The 20,833-nt window shown below is 44.2% G+C and overlaps 1 protein-coding gene across 1 annotated transcript in view; it reads left to right on the top strand.

The window, feature by feature from the left end:
- The window catches only part of LOC121005627 (transmembrane protein 132A-like), a 779,862-nt gene that overhangs the window by 701,647 nt on the left and 57,382 nt on the right, over positions 1-20,833 (top strand). Inside the window, exon 9 of the mRNA XM_040438401.1 lies at positions 14,987-15,284. Coding sequence (XP_040294335.1) covers positions 14,987-15,284 — 298 coding nt within the window. The remainder of the gene's footprint in view (positions 1-14,986; positions 15,285-20,833) is intronic.

Raw genomic sequence — 20,833 nt, 5'->3', positions numbered from 1 at the left:
ATCCGGAGCAGTGTGCGGTGAGAGGCCGCCGGACGTCAGACATGCAGCACTTTTAGTTCGGCGGCCTATCGCCGTGCACTGCCGTGCTGCGCCGGAGCTCCGCCCCCATCCCCATTATAGTAAATGGGGATGGAGCGGTAGTCCGGCGGCACGGCGAAATAGCGGCAGGACAGATCAGACAGGCTGATCATCCTGTCGGATCCATCCTGCCGCTAGTGTGAAAGTAGCCTAAGGAATCCAAATATAAAACACAGCCAAATCCATAAACAATACCTAACACTGGTATGGAGTAAATAAATAAATATCTGTACAAAAGCCTAAAAATTCATATGCTGAGTATGCAATACGCAGGCCTGCAGGGTATAGCGATGTGAGGTCACGGTTACTTAGGCAAACGAGGGTTGCTATAGGTTACTCACAGTTTGTAGGATGACCCTGGGCAGCGTACAGCAGTGATGGAGAGGCTGGCACAGTAGTCCTCTGGGGCACTCTTCGTGTATAGGGACCAGGCCTGATGGTGGGTGAGGTGCCCTGGATGTTGCAGATGTTTAATGTGCCTAGGGCAAGGTCCCTTTAAGGTTCGTGACGCCAGTGCCTGTAACGGTGGCACACCGATTGATAATGGTAATAAGTGAGGAACACGCTGTTATGGTGAACCAAAACTTCCTTTACTGGAAAACGGTTAACTTTATACAGTCTTTTGAAGGTTCCAAGTAATGCAGCAGTAATAAGCAGGCTTTCACATCAATGGCAGGTACAATGTTCTTTGCAAGATACTCAGAGGGTAAAAACAACACTTACAGACCAGGCTGCACTTTTCCTCAGAAATCCTGTGCACTATTCCTCAGAACTCCTGGCTGTCTTTATCCCAAGGCCCGTATTCCCTAATGCTGGCTTTATCCTTGGTAGCAAACTTCCTCAGGTATATATCCTTGCTTTGGGTGAATCCTTCTGCCCCTCAGCTTACTTGTCTAGCTGGAATCCTGGCTCTGCTCTTCTTATGGGAACTTGGTTTCTCCTAGGAGGCAAACCCTTCTCCTGGGGTAAATCTTCTGAGCTAACTCTGGCTCAATATCCATAGGCTGGCTAGTCTGCACTTGCTAGCCACCTGGTCTACATTACTCTTTCCTGTCTGGGCCTAACTATATATACTAGGGGTTCCCTAGCTCCCTCTAATGCCTAGGAGCAGGAACTACACCCTAACAGGCCTGATACACAGATAAACAGGAAAATATGCATAAAACATCATATCAACACAAATGTCATATTAACCCTTGTGTAGTGCCCACATTTATCTAGTGGGACACTACAAGTAGACAAGACTGTGAATACTGGAGGTAGGAATGCATCAATCGGGCAAACTGAATACGCCTCTAACTAGCATATAATCCTACATCCATAAGACAACCTTATAATACTACCACTAGCAAGATGGATAGTCATGTCAATATGCAGAGCATAATGTGTACTGAATGGGCAGTGCAACAAGACCAAAGTGTAAAACACAATCCTGTACCAAAAGGCTGTATAGTCATGTGAAGACTCAAAGCAGCAATAGATGATAAAGTGCACAAGTGCCAGGCTAAAGTGTGGACATGTAAACAGATGAACCTACCAGGAGGTAAATTGTGAGGCATCCGCTATCCCCTCTACGCACATTTCGCGTCTTAGCTTCTTCTGAAGCATAGGAAATTTTAGGCTTTTGTACGGATATTTTATTTATTTACTCCATACCAGTGTTAGGTATTGTTTATGGATTTGGAGGTGTTTTATATTTGTATTCCTTACCATCATGTTGTATTTTGATCATACAGTGAGCTTTTAATCATGATTAATAAAAATGTATTTGTCTATTAGGACATTGATTCACTAGTTTTTTTGTGTTGATTGAGAACTTAGCTTCGGGAATAAGATTGATAGGACAATCATATTCCCGATGCGGAGGTAAATCCTGGCATCCACTCTCAGAAAACACGTCGGCAAAATCAGATATAAAAGAGGGTAATGTCTCAATAGTTAAAATAGAAAAAGATGTATTCAGACAATTGTCAATGCAATAATCACCCCAATCCAGAATCTGTCTAGCTTGCCAATCGATGGTTTGATTGTGCTTGCTTAACCACGGTAAACCCAGAACCACCGATGCAGGGAGACCCTCCAACACAAAACACAAGATAAATTCTTGATGAAAGTCAACCACTCTTAATCGAATGTCATGCACCACTCGCGATAAACACTTCTGAGCTAGAGGTGCAGAATCAATAGCAAAAACAGGAATGTTTTTTTCTAATGCACTCGGTGACAACCCGTGCATACGGACGAATTGAGCATCAATCAGGTTCACCCCGACCCTGCAGTCGATAAACACCTCAATCCCTACAGTCTTTGACTCTAGCGCCACCTCAGCTGCCAGGAGAAATCGGGTACTACCAGTAAAAGACAAATGCACATTTTCTGATTCTCCTTTCACCCCTTCAAGAGTCAGATAGGAATAAAATGTCCCTTTTTTTTGCCGTTGAATGCATGGACATACTCTGATAAAATGTCCCTTTTGTCTGCAGGAAAAACACACTCCCTTCCTATTACCAGTATGCTTAAAAGCAGATCCAGGAGTAGGCCCCCCTAATTGTATGGGTTCGTCCCCAGACATAAGCCCAGGAGTATCCTCACCCAAAGTGTCAAAGGAAGACAATACGTTATGTGATAGAATGTCCTGAGAGTGGGGGCCCCTAGATCTCTCTCTCAGTTGTCTATCAATGCATACTGCAAGAGACATCCATAGACTCAGGATTCTCATGAAAGGCTAAAGTGTCCTTCAGCCTCTCTGATAATCCCTGACAAAACTGACTACGGAGAGCCGGATCGTTCCACGCAGTATCCGTAGCCCACTTCCTGAACTCAGAGCAATAGATCTCAGGAGAATGCTCTCTCTGACAAAGGCCACGTAGCTTGGTCTCAGCCAGGGAGGTCCGACCTGGATCATCATAGATGAGGCCCAGGGTTTGAAAAATTCATCCACCGACCGGAGAGACTGCGATCCAGTCGGCAGAGAAAAAGTCCATGACTGAGCGTCCCCTTTAAGCAATGAAATAACCACACAAACTCTCTGAATATCATCCCCAGATGAGTGTGGACGTAGCCTAAAATACAATTTGCACGCCACCCTAAATTAAATTGCCACTTTCCCCAGAGAATTTGTCCGGGAGGGCAACTTTAGGCTCAAGATAGGTCTGGTAACCACCACTAGGACCAGCAGCCTGTGGTCTCTGGATTTGCGAGACGGTCGTGCGGAGGTCAGCTACCTCCAAAGACAGCCCCTGCAGCTGCCCAGCCAGTGCAGCAATAGGATCCATGGCTGTACTGGAACAGGCAAAAAAGTGACGTTTTTTGCGGTTTATAGTGTCACATTCGGGAGGGAAACACCACACCGAACATAGGAAAGAAAAGGGGTAAGGGAATAAGGCCTGGAACTAAGGAAAGGAGATGGACACCACTTAATAAAACCCTAATCAAAGTCCTGACTAACTACCAGTATGAACAGACCCCAGAGGTAGGCAAGTTCATACACTGGAACCTAGTGTCCTAATTGACCCTATAGGACCCTGGACTAATGTCAGGATTGAGACAACTGGTTCCTGCAAGAGAAAGGATGAACAGAAGTCTCCCTAAGGACTTAATACAAAAGATAGGGAAATACAACACACAGAACTCAAACAAAATACAAAAGGGAAATGAAAGACTTAACTTCAAAGGAGCAATGGAAGCACCAGGAACTCTGCTGAGATCCACACACCAGCAATTCGCAACTTAAAGCAGAAACTATAAACCGCACAGCATAGTGGGAGAAGGTTAAATAACCACATTAGCAACACCTGAGGCAAGGGGTGTGGCCATTACCAGAAACAACACAGACGCCTATTGATCCACCATGAAAACTGTCAGATTAAACCATGTGTTGCCAGTCTCACTGATCTCCTGCCACCAGTCACGGGAACGTCCGTGACAGATAATGATGGAGAGAAGGAGGAGGATGATCCGCGTTCACAGCAGCGTGCCACCCAAATCAGCTTGCAGGCATCAGTGGAGTGTGGCTGGGTGGATACAGAGGACACAGACGATACACCTCCCAGCGAGGACAGCTTGTCGTTGCCTCTGGGCAGCCTGGCACAAATGAGTGACTATGTGCTGCAGTGCCTGCACAACCACCTCCGAGTTGCCCACATTCTAACCAGTTCTAAATACTGAGTGGCCACCCTGCTGGTTCCCCGCCACAAGGACAACATGCCATCCTTAATTCCATCACTAGAGCGTAGTTGGAAGATGCATGAGTACAAGCGCACGCTGGTAGATGCACTACTGATGGCGTGCCCACCTGACAGCGGGGGCTCAGTCGAAGCACGAGGCAGAGGAGGAGGAAGTCGCCAACACAGATGGGGCACCGCCAGCACCTCAGAGGGTAGGGTTAGCATGGCCAAAATGTGGAAAAGCTTTGTCAGCATGCCACAACATCCAGCACCACCACTTGAGCAGATTACTTCCTCAACCTCCGCATCCACTTCCTCCTCCACATGGACCTCAACCTCCTGGCTCAAGATTAGTAGATGACCTTGCGGTTCGCCCCGGCGGTCGTTTCGCGGTGAACTTTGCTTGTTGTCCGCCTGGTCCAGTTCTTTTGCATTGTGCAGAATTTTGACCCATGACACATTCATCAAGTGGGACAGGACAGCCAATTGAGACGTTTCAGCACATGGATACACCCCTACCCTATAAATAAACCGGATCTAGCCGCCATTTTACATTCTATGTTTTGCCAGTGTAGGGAGAGGTTTCTGTGTGAAGCAGGGACAGACTGTTAGGAACACCAAACGCTAGCTAATAGTTCCACAAAAGTCATTTTAAGGACTGGTATAGGTGTGCTATCGATAGGTGTGACATACTGAGGGGTGTGATATACTTATAATATACTTTATAACATAGAAAGGATATTATAGTGCATTTGTATTGTGCAGCAGTTGTGTGTGGTTCTGCTGCGATATTGCAGCTATACAGAGGGACAAACACTATTGGAATAACTAATTGCAACTGGTGTGATATACCTGTTGCCCCCCCCCCCCCCCCCCCAAAAAAAAAACGGGGGTGATATACCTATAATATACAGTTGCAAGAACATGGATGTGAACCCTTAGGAATGATATGGATTTCTGCACAAATTGGTCATAAAATGTGATCTGATCTTCATCTAAGTCACAACAGTAGACAATCACAGTCTGCTTAAACTAATAACACACAAAGAATTAAATGTTACCATGTTTTTATTGAACACACCATGTAAACATTCACAGTGCAGGTGGAAAAAGTATGTGAAACCTTGGATTTAATAACTAGTTGAACCTCCTTTGGCAGCAATAACTTCAACCAAACGTTTCCTGTAATTGCAGATCAGACGTGCACACCGGTCAGGAGTAATTCTTGACCATTCCTCTTTACAGAACTGTTTCAGTTCAGCAATATTCTTGGGATGTCTGGTGTGAATCGCTTTCTTGAAGTCATGCCACAGCATCTCAATAGGGTTGAGGTCAGGACTCTGACTGGGCCACTCCAGAAGGCGTATTTTCTTCTGTTTAAGCCATTCTGTTGTTGATTTCTTCTATGCTTTGGGTCGTTGCCCTGTTGCAACACCCATCTTCTGTTGAGCTTCAGCTGGTGGACAGATGGCCTTAAGTTCTCCTGCAAAATTGTCTTGATAAACTTGGGAATTCATTTTTCCTTTGATGATAGCAATCCGTCCAGGCCCTGACGCAGCAAAGCAGACCCAAACCATGATGCCCACACCACCATACTTCACAGTTGGGATGAGGTTTTGATGTTGGTGTGCTGTGCCTCTTTTTCTCCACACATAGTGTTGTGTGTGTCATGGGGTTCCGAAGGTGCACTCGGTCCCCCATTGCCCGCAGAACTGTTGCTTAGCTTTTGGAATGAGGTTCTGTGTTTGACCTCATTCCCAGGGCAGCTTTACTAGCTGGGTGGTTCCCTGCTCCTAGTCTGCCTTGAGCGCCGAGCTGATCACTCGGTGCTCGACTGGTTGGTCTGTCGGTCATGTGACGCTGGCCACGTCACATGACCCTCACTCCCCACTATAAATACAGGCAGCCTGCTGGCTACAGGTTGCCTGTTAATTTCTAGGTTCCTGGCTATTTGTTGGACTACTGAATATTTACCTGATCCTGTTCCCTGACGATCCTCTGCCTGCTCCTCCTGTACTGCGCATACATCCTGGTATTGTGACCTCGGCTCCCACCTGACTACTCTCTTAGGACTCCTCTTGTACTTCGCTACTCTCCTGGTATTTGACCCCGGCTTCTCCTGACCATTCTTTGCTTAATCCGTTGTACTGCGTAGCACTCTTGGTTCTGACCCGGTCCGTTCATGTTCCGTATTTTGTCTTGTCTGTCTTCCCTGCACATATCCTAAGTTAGGGACTGCCGTCCAGTTGTCCCCTGTCATCAGGACTCGTGAGGCAAGTAGGCAGGGCCAGGGGTGAGGGTGGAGCGCAGTGGTCACTACCCTTCCCCCTGTGTGTGTGTGGACGTGACCGTTACAGTGTGTTTCTTCCAAACAACTCAACTTTGGTTTTATCTGTCCACAGAATATTTTGCCTGCAGCAATGTTTTTTTTGGACAGCAGTGGCTTCCTCTGTGGTATCCTCCCAAGAAATCCATCCTTGTTTAGTGTTTTACGTATCATAGATTCACTAACAGGGATGTTAGCATATGCCAGAGACTTTTGTAAGTCTTTAGCTGACACTCTAGGATTCTTCTTCACCTCATTGAGCAGTCTGCTCTGTGCTCTTGCAGTCATCTTTACAGGACATATGTGGCCACAGGATGAGAAAGGCGCTCATAGGGTAAATAGGTAAAGATGAAACAGCGTTCTTCAATTTAAGTTGAATATGTGCTGCTCACATGTTTAAGTTGCACCGATTGGGTGCAACCGTGATAATGATCCGCTGGATTAGCTAGGTATCAGGTTGGAGCTGCCGCGTCCAAAGGAACCAAGGGCGGGGGCCAAGTCGCCACTTCGTTAATTACTAGAAATACTGACAGTGCCCATCACGACCTTTGTGGTCTGGCGAGCTGGTGTCCTTACAGCATGCACCACGTGCAGTAGCCGGGTCAGAATACACCAGCTACATCAGCCTCACCACCACAACAGCATTGCCTGACCAAGTATAATAGCAAAGCCACAGCGCTTCAGCCACATCTAATTCATCTCTGGCAAAGAATTGTACTACATTGTCAGTAAAAGTGACCGGGGAGCATTAAACGAACAGCAAACATCCAGCTGCACCTGCAGCTGCAGCACACCAGACTTGATAAAGGGGTCATGCGCACCCCGAAACGCGTTGTCTCTCAATAAACCCGTACTTGTCAAAACCGGTTGTGATTTGTGCCTCACGTCCACCAGCTCGCCAGACCACAAAGGTCGTGACGGGCTGTGTCAGTATCTTTACAGGACGGCCACTCCTAGGGAGAGTAGCAGCCGTGCTGAACTTTCTCCATTTAAAGACAATTTGTCTTACCATGGACTGATGAACAGCAAGGCTTTTGGAGATACTTTTATAACCCTTTCCAGCTTTATGCAAGTCAAGAATTCTTAATCGTAGGTCATCTGAGAGCTCTTTTGTGCGAGGCATCATTCACATCAGGCAATGCTTTTTGTGAAAAGCAAACCCAGAACTGGTGTGTGTTTTTTAAAGGGCAGGGCAGCTGTAACCAACACCTCCAATCTCAACTCATTTATTGGACTCCAGTTGGCTGACACCTCACTCCAATTAGCTCTTGGAGATGTCATTAGTCTAGGAGTTCACATACTTTTTCCACCTGCACTGTGAGTGTTTACATGGTGTGTTCAATAAAAACATGGTAACATTCAATTCTTTGTGTGTTATTAGTTTAAGCAGACTGTGATCGTCTATTGTTGTGACTTAGATGAAGATCAGATCACATTTTATGACCAATTTGTGCAGAAATCCATATAATTCCAAAGGGTTCATATACTTTTTCTTGCAACTGTACCTTCTAACATAGAAAGTATATTATAGTGCATTTGTATTGTGCAGCAGTTGTGTGCGGTTCTGCTTAGATACCGCAGCCATATAGAGGGAAAAACGCTATTGGAATAACTAATTGCAACTGGTGTGATATACCCGTTGCCCCCCAAAAAAACAATTAAAGCGTGCGATATACCTGCTTCTACAAAATACAGATTAAGGGGTTTGATATGCCTGCTTTCACAAAATACTGATTGAGAGGATTGATATAGTTGCTTACGCCACATATTGATTGAGGCCTGCGATACACCGGCTTCCACCAAATATTGATTAAGGGGTTTTATATACTAGCTTCCAGCAAATACTCATTAAGGGGTTCTATATACCTGTTTCCACAAAATACTGATAGAGGGGATTGATATACTTGCTTCCACCAAATATAGATTGAGGCCTGCAATACACCGACTTCCATCAAATATTGATTAAGGGGATTAATATACCTGCTTCAACCAAATATTGATTGAGGCCTGTGATATACCTGCTTCCACAAATACTGCTCTTCTATAAGGACTTTGTCACAGGGTCATTTTGAAAATGACAGACAGAGGCAGAGGAAGGCCATTCCGCAGGGGTGGTAGGGGTCGGGCAGGTGCACCAGCCCGGAGCCTAAGTGGGAAGTTGGAGAAGGTGTGTGTGATTACGTCAAAGGAGGCACCAGAGTTGGTTGAGTGACTCACTCAGCCTCCCGCTTCTGCACCCTCCTCACTCTCTGTATCTGCACCCTCCTCACTCTCTGCTGTGTGCACCCCCAAAGACACAACCACCACCATAGAGAAGCAGGCAGAACTCTCAGTGCACAGGAGGCAAAAAGCAGACTGCAAATGTGGAGCGAGCCATCCACCATGCACGGTCACATCTGGTGCTCCCAGGATGCCGGCACATGGCTCCGCAGTGTGTTTTTTTTTTTAACATGTCAGCTGCTGACAATAGTGTTGCCATCTGCAGCCTGTGCTGTCAACGCATAAGTCGCGGTAAGCACAACACTCACCTAGGGACGACTGCCTTTATAAGGCACCTGACCTCCCATCACCGAGCCCAGTGGGAGCGACACCGTCAGAACCCACAAAGCCACACTCCCGGCGCTCCACGTTCTGCCTCTTCTCCTCTCTCCTCCAATTTGTCCTCCACTCCACCTTCCACCATGCCGTTGTCACGTTCATCTGGCACAAGGCAGGCTTTTGTAGCCCAAATGTTCGAACGTAAAAAGTTTATGACGCCGGATAACCATCTTTCCCAATGGCTGACCGCCAACTACTGCCATATAAACTGGTGGACTCAGAGGCCTTTAGAAAATTTGTGGCCATTGGCACACTGCAATGGAAGGTCCCCGGAAAGAAATATTTCTCACAGAAGGGCATCACAGAGCTCTGTGGCCATGTTCAGCGGCAAGTGAATGCATCTCTGGCACACAGTGTCAGTGCCAAGATACATCTGACCACAGACACGTGGTTTAACAAACACGGGCATGGAAGGTACAGAACTTTTACTGCCCACTGGGTGAATCTTCTGACGGCTGTCAAGCATGTAACCCGTGGCACCCGTGTGGATTTGGTGTTACCACCATGGATTGCATGCAGGCCTGCCTCCTCTTCTCCTCCTACTCCATCCTCTGTCTCCTCCTCGGCTGACTCCTCCTTTTCCACTGCTACCGCCTCTTCCACTGCGTCCCCCAAACTCCCCAGAACCTATTCGACGTCATAGGTGAGACGTTGCCATGCTGTGCTGCGGCTGTTGTGCCTGGAAGCCAAGAGCCACACCAGTCCTGTACTCCTTTCAGCTCTGCGATCACAGGCCGATCAGTGGCTAACCTCGCTCAATTTGACAGTTGGTAAAGGGGTGTGCGACAATGGTGCCAATCTGCTGAGCATGCTGAAACAGGGCAAAATGGCACACGTCCGGAATTTAATCCTGCAGCGATTCATTGCCGAATACCCCAGGGTCCAGGACGTCTTGCGGCAAGCCAGGAAAATCTCTGGCCATTTTAGAAGATCTTACACGGCCATGGATCGCGTTACTGACTTTCAGTGGTGTGACCACTTGCCCATCAGACGTCAGATTTTTTACAGCCAGACGCGCTGGAACTCCAACCTTGTATATGCTTGATAGGCTGCTCCAGCATAGACATGCCGTTAATGACTACCAGTATGAACTCTGCAGCAGTACAGGTTCTGGGGAGCTTGGTTTCTTTTCACCATGCCAGTGGCTGCTCATGCGTGATGCATGCAGACTTCTGCGGCCATTTGATGAGATCACCAAACTGGTCAGTCGCAGCCAGGGCGCCATCAGTGACATCGTACCTTACGCCTTCTTTGTGGAGCATGCATTGCGTCGTGTCATTGATCAAGCCGTCGATGAACAGGAGCTGGAAGATGAGTCAATGTTTAATGAATTCCCAGGGAGGGCTACTACATCTGAGACAAGTCAGCAGGAGTCTGAAGAGGAGTCAGAGGAGGATGGTGGTGGGGAGAAGAGGATGAGGAGCAATAAAAGCAGGCTTTGAGGTGGACTTTAAACTTTTCGGGGATCCCTGATGTTGTCCGTGGCTGGGGGGCGGAGACCGAGGATGACATTCTCCTGGGCGATGAGCAGGAGCCAGGGCACTTCACTGCTTCCAATTTAGTGCAAATGAGGGCCTTCCTACTCCAGTGTTTGAAGAGAGACCCCCGTATAAAAAGAATAATGGTCAAGGACCTGTACTGGGTGGCAACGTACTTAGACCCCCGATACAAACACAAAATGGTGGACATGTTACCAGCATCACAGAGGGCTGTCAGAATGCAGCCTTTTAGGCCTTGCTGCGAAAGATGCTGCATTCTGCTGTTGCGGGCACTGGCAGAGGAATTACCAATCCTACAGTGCAAGCAAGAAGAGGGCGGTTTGAAGATGTGTTGGTCACTTCGTATATGAGATCATTCTTGCAGCTAACCCATCGACAGCGGCCCTCCGGATCCAGCCTCAGGGAACGCCTAGACCGACAGGTGTCCGACTACATACCGGCCGATGTGGACGCTCTGAGAAGCGTGGGTGTGCAGGCTTGACCTATGGCCAGAGCTGGCACAATTTGCCATGGAACTCTTGGCTTGCCCCTCATCCAGTGTCCTGTCCGAAAGGATGTTCAGCGCAGCAGGGGGGGATCGTGACCGATAAGCGCTCTCACCTAGCTCACGACAGTGTGGACTAACTCACATTTCTAAAAATTAATGAGGCATGGATCTCGGAGGAATTCGACAACTGTGACGACCACCTTTTAATTGAATTTCCTCATGCCAGCCCACACATATCCGCCACCACCAAGAACAAAGTATGGTCCCTGTCTTATGTAAATACAGCGGCATAAAAGGCCTTTTCTGTTCGGTGAATGCCTAATGTTTGGGGCCTGTACTACACTGGACTGCAATAAAATTGATATCCAATCACCCTCTAATATTCCTCCAGCCACATAATCACTCGATCTTTTCTGCACGGTGAATGCCTAATTGTTGGGGCCTCGGAGAAATTCAACACCTGTGACGACCACGTGCTATCGAATTTCACCTATTATCATTTGGGGTTTATTCAAAAGGGGGGATTTTGTTAGCCATATTTTTAATCCAATTTTATATTTTTAGTTCTTTTAAACATATGTATTTGACATGTATTTGTACTAGCCTACAGTAAAAATTCTATCCAGCGACCGCCTAAAATGTACCTCCAGCCACATAATAACTTGATCTTTTTTGTTCAGTGAATGCCTCATTTTTGGGGCCTATACTCCACTGGCCTGCAGTAAAATTGTTATCCAATGACCATCTAATATACCTCCAGCCACATAATTACTTCATCTTTTCTTTACGGTGAATGCATAATGTTTGAGGACTATAATCTAACTGGCCAACAGTAAAATTGTTATACGATGACCGCCTAATGTACCTCCAGCCACATAATCACCTGTTCTTTGCTGTATGGTGAATGCCTAATGTTTGGTGCCTGTACTCCACTGGCCTGCAGTAAAATTGATATCCAATGATCGTCTAATATATATCTCCAGCCACATAATTACTTGATCTTTTCTGTTGTAATATGGGGGAAGATCGCTCCAATAAACCAGGTGCAGGAGCCAGCCCAGGGTTAAAGAAAACAGATTTTATTTTCCAAAACAAAAATAGATACAGCTTCCAGCAGCCAAGGGGAAAACAAACCAAACTTAAAGTCTGCTTAGTTCAGCACAACATAATAAGTAGAATAGTCCGTTCAAAAATCAAGGTATTTTTAACCTGGGTTCTTTTAGTCCGTGGTAGATTTCAGTCGGCTTTCCTGCCAAACTTTCCACATGTCGTCAGTTTCCAGCTCTGTTCACAGCCAGCCACAGCAGTGTGTCCACCACACCACACACTCCACACACACCCTCACTCACTTCCTTATCAGGAGAGTGAGTTAACCCTGTGGGTACCGGATCCTATATAGTGCTTTCTTAAAGGCACCACAACCCAAATAATGGTGATACATATCTGTCACTGAGGATCCAATCTTGGCGTCTTCTACACTTGAATGCATCATTTTTTGGGGCCTATAATCTATCTGGCCAACAGTAAAATTGTTATACGGTCACCGCCTAATGTACCTCCAGCCACATAATGACTTGTTCTTTTCTGTACGGTAAATGCCTAATGTTTGGGGCCTGTACTACATGACCATATAATATATATCTCCAGCCACATAATTACTTGATATTTTCTGTACGTTAAATGCATAATTTTTTGGGGCCTGTAATCTAACTGGTCAATAGTAAAATTGTTATATGATGACCACCTAATGTACCTCACTTCTTCTTTTCTGTACGGTGAATGCCTAATGTTTGGGGCCTATACTACACTGGCCTGCAGTAAAATTGATATCAAATGACTGTCTAATATACCTCCAGCCACATAATTCTTTTTTTTTACATTGAATGCATAATTTTTTGGGGCCTGTAATCTAACTGGCCAACAGTAAAATTGTTATACGGTGACCGCCTAATGTACCTCCAGCCACATAATCACTTGTTCTTTTCTATACGGTGAATGCTTAATGTTTGGGGCCTGTACTCCACTGGCCTGCAGTAAAATTGATATCAAATGACCATCTAATATATATCTCCAGCCACATAATCACTTGATCTTTTCTGTACAGTGAATGCATAATTTCTGGGGCCTGTAATCTAATTGGCCAACAGTAAAATTGTTATATGGTGACCGCCTAATGTACCTCCAGCCACTTAATGACTTGTTCTTTTCTGTCCGGTGAATGCCTAATGTTTGGGGCCTGTACTCCACTGGCCTACAGTAAAATTGATATCCAATGACCGTCTAATATATATCTCTAGCCACATAATTACTTGATCTTTTCTGTACGTTGAATGCATAATTATTTGGGGCCTATAATCGAACTGATCAACAGTAAAATTGTTATATGGTGACCATCTAATGTACGGATGGAGTAGAGTTAACACTCCTGTTTTCTGAGATTTCTAAGTTGTGTTATCTAATCTAAGCAAACACCTTCAATTGCTTTTCAATCACTTTTGTCTCAAAATAACGCAATGAGAGTTAAGAAATTTGAGTTAAGAGCTGGAGTGCTAACCCTGCTACATCTGTACCTCTAGCCACATAATCACTTGTTCTTTTCTGTACGGTAAATGCCTAAAGTTTGGGGCCTATACTACACTGGCCTGCAGTAAAATTGATATCCAATGACTGTCTAATATACCTCCATGTTTAGGGCCTGTATTCCAGTGGCCTATAGTAACATTTTTATCTATTGATCCCCATCTAGTATGTCACTGTCCATGTTGTGGGACTATTTGTGCACTTCTAGTAAGTATTTGGTGGCTGCAAATATGACCTAAAGGTTTTTCAGGTTCGCCTGCCATTAAAGTGAATAGGGCCTGCCGCAAACTTGCAGTTCACGAACATTTGTTTGTCCATCACTAATGGCTACAGGTCACACGCAGAATTAACAGACACATTTAAAAAGTCAAAATAGAAACAACATTGGCTTCCTCCCCTGCCTCTTTGATCCTTCACCACCACCTCCACTGGGACCTCCACCTCCTGGCTCAATATTATTATTTGTTATATTAGAGAAGTATACCGGCCGTATCCCAAAATATGGGTATAGGTCACACACAGAATTAACAGACAAATAAAAAAATAAAAAAAAGAGTTCCTCCTCTGCCTTCTCCACTTCTTCCACCTACACTGCCATGTCCACAGCCTCCTCAACTTCCTTTTCTACTTGGACCTCCTGGTTGTTCAAGATTTTTTAATTTTTTTTATGTGTTTTATGTTATTTTAAGTCATTTCCCTATCCACATTTGTTTGCAGGGCAATTGTACTGCTCTTACCCCCATTTTGGTTCCTTTTGCAGCCCTCTAGCCCTTTCTATTACTTTTTTACAGCCATTTTTCAGCCCAAAGGTTTGTGTTCCCATTAACTTCAATGGGGTTCAGGGTCAAGTTCGGAACCCGAAACAAACTTTTGAAACAAAGTTTGTGCATACCCGTCGAACCTGAACATCCACAGGTCCGCTCATCACTAATGGTGATGAATTAACTTTGGACTCTCCCACAAGTGTTTGCAGCACAAGCTGAAAAGCAGTCTCTACCACATCATTCTATCCTGGGTAAATACTTGTATCTGTACCAGTTTAGTGATCTGTTAATATTGATCCAATTAGAATTTGCTCATTGACTTTTTTTTGTACTAAATAAAATAGAGCAGCATGTGAAAGAAAACTGACTGAAAAGAAATAAGCAATCTGTGGACACTAAATAGTTTATTGTAGAAGATTTGATTTTCTATTCATAGAATTCTGATTTATTTCTTCATGATTACAATTTGCTAAACCTGTGTCTTTCAGGCCTTTAGAAAATGGTATGGAAAATGAAAATGAAGAGCATCGTAGATCTGCCTCAGATCACATGGGTCATAATTGCCATTCTCAGTATCAACGAGCTCATGTGCGCTTTCTGGCCTATTTTGTGGCACATTCCATGGATGGGAGCAGGCAGCTGACCTATCTGTTGGGTTCTGAGTGGATGCTCGATGTATCTCCTCTGATTGGAAGTCAGGCAGTTATCAGAGATCAGCGTGTTGCACGTCTGGAGGAGAAGGGCAGTGTTCTTATCGGCCAACAGCCGGGTATTACGTCTGTAGAGGTAAAGTGCTCTATATTATTTTGGTTTGCTTTTAACTGCAGTTTTTCAATTACTTATTTCATGTTTCTTTACCTATATTAAAGCAGTCAGAACATTTCAAGGGTAGCTAAGTTGTCATTTTTTTTCCACACAGATGCAATCATTTATAATGTTTGGGCTTAGCCATACCTCCCAACTTTTGAAAAGGCCAGGGAGGGACAACATTAGGCTTTTTTTTTTAAACTAAGCTATGCCTCTAACAATACGTAATGCCTATCTATGCATGCCCAATACCCCCCAGATCCCTTTGTCAACTTAGTGCCCCCACACAGTAGATATCCCTAATCAGTGCGCCCTTACATTAGTGTAGCCCCCTTAATGCCCCCCTTACAAAAGTGTTATCCATGTGTTGTTAATAAAATAAAAAGGTTATAACTCACCTAAACCTAAAACATGGCCTGTGCACCCTCTAGTCTGCAGATAAGCTCATTAAATGCAATGATGTCACTTAATTGTGCCTGCCTGATGGAGGAAGCACTGCCCAGTGGAGCAGGAAGCTTATGGCTCCATGGTTCACCATTGCATTCAAATGTATTTGCTTTTTTGTTACGCAGATACAGTTGAAATTGGGACATATCTCAGCCCATCCGGGACTCAGAGGTGCACCTGCCCTTTCTGCTGCCTGAGGCAAAAATTGAAAAGGTGCTCATCCCCCTAAATACCCTACCAAAATTCTCAACCTAACCTCTTCCCTTCTAACATAACTTACAGCAAAACAAAACATACAGGGTAATACAGCACCAACTACCTTTTACATCCAGTAATGTCTCCTTTGATGTAGATTTCTCATCTTTTCCTTTCAGACCAGACCGCTATGATGAGTTCTTTTAGTCACGTCTTGTCTCTTAGTTTCCTACTTTTCCCTCCTCCTCCTCCCATCTTCTGAACACCCCATCCTGCCACCCCTAATACTGTGCCTGCTGTGCTCCCCAATACTATAATGCAGAATGAGATAATCCCCGACTGAGATCCCCCAAAAATGATTGGCACACAGTGCCCAATAAAATAATTGTACCAAGCAAATTGAGTCCCTGACAGTAATAGTGCTGTAAACATAAGGTCTCCCAAAAATATTTGTGCTAAGTGTGCCAGGGTGCCCCCCAAAGTAATAGTGCTTCCAAAAGTCCCACTAACAATAATAATTTTCTCAGAGCTCACTTAGTAGTAATAGTGCCCCTACAGTGCCCTCAACAGTACTAATGTCCCCACTGTGCCCCAGAAGTAAAAATGGTCTCATAGTGCCCATACTAGTAATCATTTTCCCCATTGTCCCCCAGTAGTAATTAAGCTAAGAAGTGCCTTTTGCGCTGTGGTATTAGAAAAATTTTGATCTCTTACTTTTAGTCTAACCAGACTGTCTGTTACTCTGTAATTCCTCTAGCGCCATTCTATGGAAACAGTAGGTTTAAAGAGCACACCAAATGCTTTAAATAACTTCTTTAACTTCAACTTTTCTTTATATAACACTGCCGCCTCCACAGAAGATAGTCCATGTACATAACACGTGTTGAAAAGATATCACAAAATGGCGGTATGCATAAGATGGTGGTTCAACTGTTCAATCTTGTCATTCAACATAAAATGGTGGTGCAGTTATTTAGGCACTTTATGATCTCTCTGAGAGGTATCTAACTAATGGTTCACTTGCTGAATTTGGTCGCAATTTGCAATATGCAGTTAGCAGTAACTATTTTCAGATTGGTTGAGTATGATCTGGTATGGTTGTATGCAATTTGGATTGCAATATGGAATTTGAATTTGGATTGTGAACTTTGTAGTTTGCAATTGGTGAAACTGTAAGTAAACATACATATAAAAAGTCTGGTATATAGTTCTAATCACTATATTAAAAGTAGGAACATTATATTACTGTTTTAACCACCTCAGCCCCCCTAGCTTAAAATGACCAGACCACTTTTTACAATTCTGCACTACACTACTTTCACGGTTTATTGCTCGGTCATACAACTTACCACCCAAATAAATTTTACCTCCTTTTCTTCTCACAAATACAGCTTTCTTTTGGTGGTATTTGATTGCTGCTAAGATTTTTCGTTTTTCTGATATTAATCAAAATAGGCCGCAATTTTCTCAAAAGAAGTGTATTTTTAACTTTCTCTGGTTAAATTGTTCAAATATAATTACATTTCTATACAAGTTTGTGTCAGAATTTATTGTGCTACATGTCTTTGATAAAAAAAAATCCAATAAGTGTATATTTATTGGTTATAGCATTTACAAACTATGGTACAAAAATGTGAATTTCCGCATTTTGAAGCAGCTCTGACTTTGAGCACCTGTCATGTTTCTTGAGGTGCTAGAATGCCAGGATAGTATAAATACCCGCCAAATGACCCCATTTTAGAAAGAAGACACCCCAAAGTATTCGCGGAGGGGCATGGTGAGTTCATGTATGATTTAATTTTTTTTCACAAGTTAGCGGAAAATGACACTTTGAGAAAAAAAATAAAGAATTAAGTTTCCATTTCTGCTAACTTCTGGCAAAAAAAATAAAAAATCTCCCATGGACTCACATATGCCCCTTAGTGAATACCTTGGGGTGTCTACTTTCCGAAATGGGGTCATTTGTGGGGTGTGTTTACTGTTCTGGCATTTTGGGCAGGGCTATATTGTGAGCAACCCTGTAAAGCCTAAAGGTACTCGCTGGACTTTCGGCCCCTTTACGCACCTAGGCTGCAAAAAAGTGTCACACATGTGATATCGCCGTACTCAGGAGAAGTAAGGCAATGTGTTTTGGTGTGTATTTTTACATATACCCATGCTGGGTGAGAGAAATATCTCTGTAAATTGACAACTTTGTATACATTTTTTTTAAAAGTTGTCATTTACAGAGATATCTCACACACAGTATGGGTATATGTAAAAATACACCCCAAAACACATTGCCCTACTTCTCCTGAGTACGGCGATACCACAGGTGTGACACTTAGGTGCACAAGGGGGCCCAAATTCCAATGAGTATCTTTAGGATTTCACAGGGCATTTTTTACGCATTTGGATTCTGTTAGCGGTTTTCCCCAGGCATGTTTATGCTGGTATATGATGAGGCATCAGACCTCCAACCCATGAATATTTCCCTGTGAAACGAATATCCGGTTTGCTTTGATCAGGAGATAAATATCAACCCAGACTTAACATAGGCTGTGAATCTGAAATCTTTATTTCCCAACACATACTTATAGGGCTTTTTGGGGGTGGGCGCATATTGTCTCTCAAGATCCAATTTGAACAATCCTGGTGTTTCTTAGTAGGCCTTGGGAAACATGTTTGTCCAGATACAGTTGAAACTTTGTTAAACAATACTGGTATCTTCTATATACAATACATGAAAAGGGTTATTTTAAATTGAACAGGTTTTTCTCTACATGCTAATAAGTTGAATAGGTTATCATAGTTTTCTGTCATTGTATGTGAGGTGAGATGTTAAATAGCCTTTTGTTAAGGGAGGCTTGTATAATCTATGTCTAATCTGTGATGTATCAAAAGAAAGATTATGAAAAATAACTTTCAGATTCCAAACTACTTCTCACGCTTTAGGGCCCCTAAAATACCAGGGCAGTATAAATACCCCACAAGTGACCCCATTTTGGAAAGAAGACACCCCAAGGTATTCCGTGAGGGGCATGGCGAGTTCCTACAATATATTTTTTTTTGGCACAAGTTAGCGGAAAATTATTTATTCATTTTTTTCTCTTACGAAGTCTCATATTCCACAAACTTGTGACAAAATTTTTTTTTTTACATGTACTCGCCATGCCCCTAACGGAATACCTTGGGGTGTCTTCTTTCCAAAATGGGGTCACTTGTGGGGTATTTATACTGCCCTGGTATTTTAGGGGCCCTAAAGCGTGAGAAGTAGTTTGGAATCCAAATGCGTAAAAAATGCCCTGTGAAATCCTAAAAGTACTCATTGGAATTTGGGCCCCTTTGCGCACCTAGGCTGCAAAAAAGTGTCACTTATCGCCGTACTCAGAAGAAGTAGGGCAATGTGTTTTGGGGTGTATTTTTACATATACCCATGCTGGGTGAGAGAAATATCTCTGTAAATGACAACTTTTCCCATTTTTTTATACAAAGTTGTCAATTTACAGAGATATTTCTCTCACCCAGCATGGGTATATTTAAAAAGACACCCAAAAGCACATTGCCCTACTTCTTCTGAGTACGGCGATACCACATGTGTGACACTTTTTTGCAGCCAAGATGCGCAAAGGAGCCGAAAGTCCAACGATTACCTTTTAGGAGGGCATTTTTAGGCATTTGGATTCCAGACTTCTTCTCACGCTTTAGGGCCCCTAAAATGCCAGGGCGGTATAAACACCCCACATGTGACCCCATTTTGGAAAGAAGACACCCCAAGGTATTCCGTGAGGGGCATGGCGAGTTCCTAGAAGATTTTTTTTTTTTGTCACAAGTTAGCGGAAATTGAACTTTTTGTCACAAGTTAGCGGAAAGGGAGACTTTGTGAGAAAAAATTAAAAATAAATCAATCTTTCATGGAATCAATAAGCCCCTCAGCGAATACCTTGGGGTGTCTTCTTTCAAAAATGGGGACATTTGGGGGGTGTTTGTACTGCTATGGCATTTGAGGGTCTCCACAATCATTACATGTATGACCAGCTGTCACGAGGGTGTCAAGAGCCACGCCTGACTCCGTTATACCCGGGGTCAGGAAGTCGCAGCGGGTGGCTGCGTGCTCTATGTAGAAAAAGAGTGCAATTTCTTAATGGTAGCTTTCTGGGTTTGCCTTGCAACTAGAGTTGAGCGAACACCTGGATGTTCGGGTTCGAGAAGTTCGGCCGAACTTCCCGGAAATGTTCGGGTTCGGGATCCGAACCCGACCCGAACTTCGTCCTGAACCCGAACCCCATTGAAGTCAATGGGGACCCGAACTTTTCGGCACTAAAAAGGCTGTAAAACAGCCCAGGAAAGGTCTAGAGGGCTGCAAAAAGGCAGCAAAATGTAGTTAAATCCCCTGCAAACAAATGTGGATAGGGAAATGAATTAAAATAAAAATAAAATAAATAAAAATTAACCAATATCAATTGGAGAGAGGTCCCATAGCAGAGAATCAGGCTTCATGTCACCCACCACTGGAACAGGCCACTGTCAGATATTTAGACCCCAGCACCCAGACAGAGGAGAGAGGTCCCATTGCAGAGAATCAGGCTTCATGTCATAGCAGAGAATCAGGCTTCATGTCATAGCAGAGAATCAGGCTTCATGTCATAGCAGAGAATCAGGCTTCATGTCACCCAACACTGGAACAGGCCAATGTCAGATATTTTTAGGCCCCGGCACCCAGACAGAGGAGAGAGGACCCATAGCAGAGAATCAGGCTTCATGTCATAGCAGAGAATCAGGCTTCATGTCACCCACCACTGGAACAGGCTATTGTCAGATATTTTTAGGCCCCGGCACCCAGACAGAGGAGAGAGGTCCCATAGCAGAGAATCAGGCTTCATGTCATAGCAGAGAATCATGCTTCA

The sequence above is a fragment of the Bufo bufo genome, chromosome 6 (assembly GCF_905171765.1).
Source record: "Bufo bufo chromosome 6, aBufBuf1.1, whole genome shotgun sequence".
NCBI classification, from domain to species: domain Eukaryota; kingdom Metazoa; phylum Chordata; class Amphibia; order Anura; family Bufonidae; genus Bufo; species Bufo bufo.
This window is presented reverse-complemented; position numbering and strand designations above follow the sequence as displayed.